Source organism: Corella eumyota, chromosome 6, assembly GCF_963082875.1.
Source record: "Corella eumyota chromosome 6, kaCorEumy4.1, whole genome shotgun sequence".
Taxonomy (NCBI): Eukaryota; Metazoa; Chordata; class Ascidiacea; order Phlebobranchia; family Corellidae; genus Corella; species Corella eumyota.
This window is the reverse complement of record NC_137495.1, coordinates 6051550-6061405: the sequence shown is the minus strand read 5'-3', so window position 1 is coordinate 6061405 and position 9856 is coordinate 6051550. Positions and strand designations below refer to the sequence as shown.

Below are 9856 nucleotides of genomic sequence, written 5' to 3'. Positions count from 1 at the left end.
TTAGAAGAGACTGTGGGTTTATTGACTAACATTTTATCACTTTCATGTACTGTTAGTGCTGTAGCATTCATTTTCTACCTTTTGATATAAATTGCAAAACCACTGCGGATAATAAACATTAGTTGACAAGTTGCCTACATGCTTGAAAATTGTACCATACTCATTGTTTTATTTTGTTGCACATAATGTTATAACTTCTCACCTTTAACAGTGATTTATATTTTTCTAATATGATTCGTGTTTTTTATTCTTTTCATTATACTACGGTTATTTTTTTTACAATACCTAGTACCCATAAAAATGTTTTGTTATGTTGAACAAGTTTAGTTGCCAGTTTAGAAGATTAATTTTTAAAGATACCTACAGCTGTTCTCAAAGTCTCGGTGTAGAGTACAAAATTTCAAAAACCAAACAATAACAGGTAAGACTATATAATAATGTAATTAAAATTTTTATATTTTAAATCTACTAGTATTATTTCTAAAAAATAAAAACGAAACACAAGATTTTGCTAACAAAGGTAGGTCCACTAGCTTTACAATTTTTACAATATTATTTATTTAAAGAAGTTCAGGTTATTTATTTAAAGAAGTTCAGATTTAGACGAGATAAGTAACGTTAGTCAGTTAGTTATACGACTAAAATTTGCAGAATCTCATTTACTCAAGAGCAGACAAGAATAGCTGTAAAGCTTATTTGATAATCATTAACATGTTTCTTTAGCATTTAAGCCACTACTACATACAACACAATCTCTTTTAAAAACAAAAAATCCCTACTTAATGTTTAAGTACTGCAAACGCGAATATGTAAAAACCAAAATTTCTAAAAGCGCAGTTGTAACTGATAAATGTCTAAATCTGGTATCACGTTTTAACGTAGGTTTACAAGATTAAAAATGTAATTAATTAAACAATTTGTTGCTATATGATTCCATAAATTAATAAATATAAAATTTTAAAACATGGTCGTCAAAAATAAACAAATATTGGTTCAACACAGTTACGCGTAAAATAAATAGTAGCCTGCAATTATTCAATGGCAGGTGCCGCATTAAGTTACTTTGCTATTTGTTTAAGGGGATTTTGCGAAAGGCGGGGGTCTTTTACTGACTAGGTGCTAGGACAAGTTTAAAGTGTGTGGGTATTATGTCTTCGCAAACTAACATTGTAAATCCAACTACAATTGACAAATCTTTTGACTTTGAAAAACCAAAATGGAATCAGTCCACTTTTCTGGGAAGGTTTAGGCATTTTGCTGTGATAACCGACGTAAGAAAGGCCTTTGCAACAGACCAACAACTAAATGAAGCTAAGGACTTAGTCACGTTGCAAAGAAGCAGACAATGCCCGCCAAATATTTCAGAAGAAAAGTTATGGCAGGCCAAGCACTTGTACGACTCAGCCTTTCACCCGGATAGCGGTGAAAAAATGAACATATTCGGACGAATGTCATTTCAAGTGCCTGGAGGTATGGCAGTAACTGGACTGCTTCTACAATTTTTTCGCACCCCTGCTCAAGTTGCCCTTAGTCAATGGTTTAACCAATCTTTTAATGCATTAGTGAATTATACCAACAGAAATGCAGCTTCTAAAACGACAACTGCTCAAATGGCATTTGCTTACCTCAGCGCTACCACAACAGCAGTGGGTGTAGCTGTTGGGTTAAACTTGTATTCGAGAAAGGCAAAGCCTGTTGTTGCAAGGTGTATGCCTTTCGTAGCCGTTGCCTCAGCAAATGCCGTAAACATTCCACTTTCCAGACAAACTGAACTAATTGACGGTGTAAACATAACTGATAAAGATGGCACACCACTTGGCAAATCGAAAAAGTGTGCCAAAAAAGGAATCGCACAGGTTGTGTTTTCCAGGGTTGTTATGGCAGCTCCAGGCATGGTTTTTCTTCCAGTGATGATGGAAAAAATGGAAAGAAAACCATGGTTTAAAAGCAGAACTTGGTTGCACTTACCTTTTCAAACGTTGGGGGTGGGCGTGTTTTTAATGCTTATGGTGCCTGCTGCCTGTTCTATTTTTCCTCAAACTGCATCTATGGCTCTGGAAAAACTGGAATCAGATGTTCAAAAAGATATAAGGTCTAAATATGGAGACACAGTTAAAAGGGTTTATTTTAATAAGGGTTTATAATAAGTGTATTCTTATTATAATAGAAGCCAAATTATAGCTATTTTTTTTAGTGAAAAATTAGTACCATTGTTGTACTAAAATCATAGGTTTAATCATGTTTAAAGTTTTTGTTTTTTTTTGTTGAATTTTAAAGTGGTTTTAACTTTTTAATATGCAAATGCAATAAAAAAGCCATTTGTGATAGGTTTTTCATTTCATATATGTTTACATCATATTACATTTGTTATGGTGTGATTTTAATGTTGGTGGTGTTTTTTACATGACTTTTAATCATTCTCAGTGCCTATTTATTTTATCCCTTAATTTTGGTGAAACACTGTTTTAATAAACAGAAATAAAAAAATTAGTGTATTAAATTTACTAGTAATTTTAAAGACTCGAATTTTTTAAACTATTATAAATATCCTTAGGACATAAAAGCATGTACTTTCATATGGTGGTAGCCAGGCAATACAGGAAATGCCTTAAATTTTAATAGGTCAAACATGTTTGTTGCTTTGTTCAAAAAAAAGAACATTTTAATATTAGTATTTTAATATTCTCTATATACTACATAACAAATTATTATTGCTAAATTACAAAAAAAAATCTACATAAAATAAAAAAATATAATAATTTGGGAAGTCAAAATTAACTAAAATCTCATACATTTTTTGGAATGCAATATTAATTATATATAGGTAGCAAAATTTTAAATATGCTTCTTTATACATACCACCTTATATACACAAAAAAATTTTAAAAATATATACAAGTGTGCTAAACTAAATAAGGTGATGGTGGGTGATATTAGTGACATTTGTGAAAAAAAATACGTAACAGTGCTATAAAAGAAATACAAAAAAGGCACTACATAAAATCAAATTGTGCTTCGGATAATGTAAGGTGCAAAAATTTAATATATACAATGATAAAATAAAAATGATGTGTATGAATAGAAAACTATAGCCTTAATTAACATGAAATCAACTAATACTTCATGATTAATGGATGTTACTGTTTAATAAAATCATATTAGGTCATAGATAATTGGATTTAAGATAACCTGTATGATCAACTAAAAATGGTTAAAATGCAAAAAAAATAAATGAAACAGTGAATAAAATGACTAAAAAAAATCGATTCATTAGGAACTGTGGTGGAAATGGTATACACCAAACACACAAAACAAAATGCATTTTAAAACAATAAACACAATTTTTTGTGGGAAAAAACTTGTGCTTTAGGTATTGAACCAAGATTTTTGTGTAAAAATAATTCGAGTAAATGAAAACCCAAAAAATAATTAAAAAACTCACGTAATTTAATATCTTTTTGGAGAAGGAGACCTCGATCTGTGATGATGATGATGGTGACCGTGATTCCTCCTCGGACTTGGGCTCCTTGATCTTTCGTACTCGTCGGCATGATGTCTTCTTGGACTGTGTGACCTGGCATACTCGTCACTCCGACTCACCCTCGTGTGGCCACCATAAGGTTGCTCAAAACCCGATCTAAAGCGAGGATCAATGGCATCTAAAGACTTGTTTAGAGACATGGTCGCTGCTGCACCAACATGGTGATTGTGAATTAGTTTTTCCAATCTTGATATGATCTCATAGTCAGGAATAGCAAGTGTTGTAACATCGAGCCCAAGCATTCTGGCTACCACTTCTCTGAAATCAACCAACTAAAAAAACATAAAATTTATTTATTACCATTTTTTTAAATTAAAAAGACAAAACCATATTTTTTTATTATCATCAGATAGCTTCTTAGATACAACCACAAGTTTAAACTTTACTTCTCTAGTTCTATATTTTACATAAAAAGTCGATTATAAATACTTACTACAGCTAATGCTAGTAAACAAATAAAACTATTAAAATGTTCAATTTTATAATCTCATCAACCTGTTTTTCTCTTTTCATTGTCTCATCAAATGCGATCTTGGTTGACGACAAATCACCAGTAATGGCGTCCAACTGTGTCCTTAACCTGCCACTCAGCTCATCAGCATTTGATTCAGTCATTCGAATATTTTGCTTTAGGCTACTCAGCCTGTTTCTCTGTTTATCTTTTGTGTTGCTTAGTGTGTTGACTCTGCTGACGAGTTCGTCGATTTTGTGGCGTTGCTCAAGAGTGATTGTCTGTAAAATTTAAGTAAAGTTTGTAAATTGAAATTTGGTTTTAATTGTGCTATAAAATTTGGTTTTAATTGTCCTTAACAATTAATATAATTAATTGTATTATTAGTTTTTACAATTAAAATACCTCAGCTGTTGATAGCAACTCTTTTACAAAGTATTTATCTACATATAAGTTTTAATTTAAATAAAATTTTGTTACATATTTTTGTTTAATATACCTTTAATTGATTAGTTTCTGCTAGTTGTGCCTTTAGTTGAGTGACTTTTACTCTTTCGTCTCCGAGAGCATGTTTGAGCCTTTCGATCTTGTGCTGCAATTTCTGAACTGTGACGATGGCATCATCGCGGTCGATTGCAAGAGCAGATCTGGTTTGATCCCTTTCCTCCATCTGTGAAATCTTCTTGCGGAGAAGCTCGGCATGGAGCTCTTTGCTCTTCAGTTGCTCTTTCATCATTTTCAACTAAAAGTAAATATTTACAATTTTTAATGTTGGCGTTTTTTAAACATTGATTTTTTTATTTATTAACATTGATTTTTTTATTTATTATTAACAACGCTTAAGTACAATATAATAAAATTTTAACGACAAAAAACTGCCCATTTTTTAAACTAATTCATGCCTTAGACAAAGATTGAATGGTTGATTAAACTTAGTAACTTGTGTTGCCTTTACAGCTGGAAATATGCCATTACACATTTATAAATAACACACCTTTCTGTGCAAATTGTAATTAGTAGAAGTCTTTTCAACCAGTGCATCAGCCTCCAATTTCATGAGTTGTTGGGCTCTAGTGATAAGAATATCAGTGTTGAAGTCATACCCAAGGTCCACTGCCACTTCGTCCATTTTCATTGCCTCAGCCATTTGTTGGAGAAATCTTTGATACTATAGAAAAAATATATTTTTTTGTTTGTTTGTGTAATTATTATTTTTTATATATATCAAGTCAGGAGTTCATACAGTTTATAGCACCATACTTAAGGGCACCACAGCATGAAAGCAGTAAACAGTGGGGATTGAACCCAGTACCTAAGGTAGTGAAGCCAAGTGTTTTAACTGCTGCCAGTTTTTTCCGTTTTTTTTTTTAATGAAAAAAAAATTAAAATTTACCCTGTGCTTTTCATTTCTCAGGGTATCCCTTAACACTTCACTGGATGCCAGTTCGTTTTCTAATTCTTTTAGTCTGCTGTCATGGTGAAATGTGGACTCTTCCGACTTCTTTGCTCTTCTCACAGTCTCCTGATGCAACTCACATTGTCTCTCCAGTAAACTGTTGCTGTTGCTTAACTTGTTTTCCAGCATGTCAATGTGCTAAAAAAACGATTTCTTTAAATAAATATAAATGTAATTTTTTTAAAATTTTAATTCAAAATGTATTACCTTAAAATAAAAAAAATAAAATTTTAACTAGTTAATATTTTATATCTATATTCCAGGTCTCACAGCTTTTTTTTCTTGTTCACTGGCAACCAATTCTTTAATTCTGTTCTTGATTGAATCTTCCCTTTCTTCTATTTCAATGTAAGGGTTGCTCAAAAGCTAAACAAGCAAATTAAAAAATTACAAATGGAGTATTTGGCAGGTAGTTTTGTAAATAATAATTTCCATACCTTTGCCATGGTGGATTTAAAGGATTGCATTTCGTTTTGAGCCATTGTTCTTTCATATTCCAGTCTTTTAACATCTTGGGTCAACAAGGAAGTCTAAACAAATTTTTCAAAAAAATTTAATTTTTTTTTCATACAATTTTTTTTGTATTATAAGTGAGTAACATAAAATTTAAAAAAATTTTTGTATATATTAAAATTCTACTTTGTTATATTTAAACAAGTATATAAAACGCTTGGTTTAATATTTGCTGTAAATAAAGTTTTATACCCCATAAATACCAGCATTAAAATACACAATTAAATGTTGAAATTTTTATCAAAGTCATATTTACTTATTAAATAAGTTAAATAGCAAACAGTCAAACTTATATTATTTATGATGTTACACTTTAATTTAAGGCTCTGTTTTGGTATAAAACTAAATTAGACTTTGGAGCCAAGTGAATGCTCTTTTAAAGTATTAACAAATATGATTTATCGTGTGGACGATTTATAAATTACAAACCAAATAATAATATATTTAAATATTTGATTAAACCCCTTAAAATTAGGTATTATTTATTTTACCTTTATATATGCATTCATGGATAAAATATCAAATATCAAAATATTAATTTTAAATATAGGCCAAAAATATAACTTATTTACAACAACATATGGTACTTTCGTGTTATGGTGACTCATTATAATAAAAAAGTGTTTTTATATTTCTTAAAAATTTTTAAAATTTTATTTACCTTGGTAGCTAGCTGCGTACTCTCCTCCCTCGATGACGTCCATGTTTTTTCGTTTGCTGCCAATCGGTCGTTTAACAACGCGACCTCACGCTCTAAACTCTCTTTGCTTAACACGGCCTCATCTCTCTCCTATGATGTCACAAAGCAGATTATTACATCACAAATTGTTAGGTTACAAATTAACAATGGAATTTTGGAGGAAATTCCCTTTTTATTGTGTTGGTCATTGCGTCAATACAGCAATAAAATATTAGTAATAAATATGGGTAAATAATGTGATTGTTTGCTTTAGTTGCCATGGCTGTTGCTGTTTAATCTACTTTTTAATGCTTTTTAAGTTCAGTAGCAAATTTAAAATAAAAATACTTCGAATACAAAATTTTAAAATAAACCTAAAGTTTTTTTTGTTACTTACTGCTTTGAGACGGTTCATGCTGTTGCTATTTTCCGAAACATTTTTTTGTTCTTTTCCAACTTCAGCCACTAATCTCATGATTGTTTCCCGACTCGCCTTAGACTCGAGGTCGTAAGCACTTAAGGCATCCTCCAAGGTTTTGAGTTTGCTTTCCAGAAGTAAAGTATCTTGGCATAAATTTTTGCTCTAAAAGTTCAAAAATTAGATAAATCTAAGTTTGATAAGATATTTAAGCCTAACTTTTATCTAAAAATCCAAGCCACAAAAAATAGTTTTTATATAATTAGGATTCTACTACTTAGTAACCACTCCTTTAGTAATTTATTATAACAAAAACCATGACCAAAAATAAAAACCATGATTAAAAACAAAAACCATGGTCAAAAACAAAATCCAGGATCAAAGCAAACACCATGATCAAAAATAAAAACCATGATTAAAAACAAACACCATGATCAAAAACAAAAACCATGGTCAAAACAAACACCATGATCAAAAACAAAAACCATGGTCAAAAATCCACCCCTAAATTTTATTTTACCTTTTCCACCAACAAATCTACTGCCCCTTCCAACTTTCCAGCCTCAGTATCAATATTAAGAGCATCACCAACTTGAGCCACAACATCAAAGAAATTTTTGCTGTTGCTTTCTGCCAATTGTTCTGCTTCCTCTTTCTCTAGCAAGTGTGTCCTAAAAAAGTATAAACAAATTTTTTTTGTAAAGCAGTAACTAATGTCTTTTTAAACACAAAAAATTCTATTAATTTAAAAAGGCTAAACTTGTTAACAGGCACAATATATTTTCATTTACCTCACTCTTGCTTCCAAGTCGATAACTCTTTGATTTAGATCCCTGTTGTCTTTTTGCAAGGTTTGGATGGTTGCACTGCCTCTGGTGGAGAATTGTTCCAACGCATCTGATTGGTGGACAGCAGTGTGAACACGACTTTCCAGAGACTAAAATTAAAATTAATTTAAAAAAAAATAGTTTTAAACAAATAACATTTATTATTCTAGGTAAATTAAAAATCATATTCTAAAAACATATTGTTATATAGATTATTTGTATTTATAATACATTAACTTAAAAGAACAAACATAAAATTAATTGCTATAATATTTTTACCTGGATTATAGCCTCTTGTCTTGCCAAGTTTTCTCTCTGAATTTCCGATTTTGATTTTAATTCCTTGAGGTAATTATCCTTTAAATCAAGCCTGGATTGGTGTTCATTGTTCTGTAACAATAAGAGGGAAGTTAAGTTGTATTGTATTGTTTGCTGATATCATTGATTTATTTAAGTATCGTTTACCATTTTAGAATTGTTTGTAGCTGTGGTATGTATTGTTAACTCTTTGTTAACTAAAAATTCTAAATACTTATCATAGAAAATTAACCTTATGTATATGATACTATTTGCAATTCTACATCAAAAGTCAAAGTTTTCTATTTATATTAAGAAGGCAATTTTTTTAATGAAATTAAATTTACCGCAGCTAGTAAATTCTCGTTTTTGATTTTTAGAGCAGCTAACTCGGCATGCATATTTTCATTTGATACCCCAACCCTACTTCTCCAATGAACAGAAGTATCAGGTGCTAGTGGGTCCCTCTGTTTATAAAATAAATAAATATATAAATAAAATGAGTGACTCTGCATATAAAAAGTTAAAATATAGGCAAATATTTAGAACCTTATGAAGAAAAAATTGTAAGCTATAAAGTATTAATGTATGCATGAAGCATAAAATTGACTTAGATTTGCCAAAACAAAAGATAATAATTTTTTTCATATATATTTAACTTTAACTTTTACTAACCAATAATCTTGTTGGATGTGTTGATTCCATTCTTGGCGAACTACAGTTGAAACAAATCATGTTAACAAATAAATTAATTTATTTAAAACTACAGTTTCTACAGTCAAACAATTAGTAAACTCTATTTTTATTAGATTAAAAAAACAAAACATACTTGGTTGCTAATTCTGCAATTAATTCATCTTTCTTGGCCATTTCAGCTCTGTATGACTTCAGTTGTTCCTGAAGCTAAAAAAAATAAAGAATGTTTTATTAAACAATGAAGCAGTGGGGATTGAACCCATAACCCCAGGTGGTAATAGCCAGTGCCTTGACTACCGCTCTAGGTCAAAAGCTTATGTAAACTAAAATAACAATTGTCAAATGTAAAAATATAATATTTTTATTTAATTATTCAAATAACTTACATCTGAGACAAGATGCATATGTGAAGTACCATTTGGCTGGTAGGGTCTTGTTAAAGCTGAATTTTCATGAACGTTAATCAAGTCATCTGTCCTTGTATATCTCGGATACGAACTCATAATTAATTGTTGGTGTATTTTTATAACACTACAATTTTTTTGTGTTCCTGGCCTTTTCAATTTAAAAAAAATTTAAACTCTATTTCCACAATAAAAAAGATATATGAAATTTAGTTAACATAACTGTATTAAAAAATTACAAAAACTAATATTTTGCCTACTTGTTGCTTGGTAAAACTTCTACAATAAGCATACGTGACTTTTTTTTATATAACTCTAATCTGTTTATTGTATATATTTACCCCTATAATAATTTTTTTTTTTACGATTTATTTAATTTATTTATGTAAATTTTACCGCAATCTTTGTCTGTTTGTACAATGCGTAAAAAAACTGTAACGACTTTGTAGCAAGAACTTGGCACAACGAATATTTTATATCAAACAGTCATTAATCTAGACCCTCGAATGCGTAACCAAGCCGGCCACAAAACGCGAAAGTACAGGCATTGAAACCACTGAACAACACAAGACGC

General features: G+C 30.3%; 2 protein-coding genes across 2 annotated transcripts; one reads left to right on the top strand and one right to left on the bottom strand.

Moving 5' to 3' along the window:
* The first annotated feature begins 1093 nt into the window (after window positions 1–1093).
* Window positions 1094–2421, top strand: LOC145755544 (sideroflexin-2-like). The gene has a single exon (XM_082571782.1). It carries the CDS (start codon window positions 1149–1151, stop codon window positions 2142–2144), a length of 996 nt encoding a protein of 331 aa, XP_082427908.1. The 5' UTR covers window positions 1094–1148; the 3' UTR covers window positions 2145–2421.
* A 258-nt stretch (window positions 2422–2679) lies between these two features.
* On the bottom strand, window positions 2680–9480 carry LOC145754873 (coiled-coil domain-containing protein 170-like). The gene is made up of 16 exons (XM_082571029.1): window positions 9265–9480; window positions 9012–9085; window positions 8858–8897; window positions 8530–8649; window positions 8165–8275; window positions 7850–7995; window positions 7579–7729; window positions 7038–7223; window positions 6623–6751; window positions 5886–5978; window positions 5719–5814; window positions 5386–5586; window positions 4987–5160; window positions 4492–4734; window positions 4037–4273; window positions 2680–3813 (listed from the first exon to the last, which is right to left on the bottom strand). Exons 1-16 carry the CDS (start codon window positions 9379–9381, stop codon window positions 3448–3450), a joined length of 2484 nt encoding a protein of 827 aa, XP_082427155.1. The 5' UTR covers window positions 9382–9480; the 3' UTR covers window positions 2680–3447.
* Window positions 9481–9856: the final 376 nt, after the last annotated feature.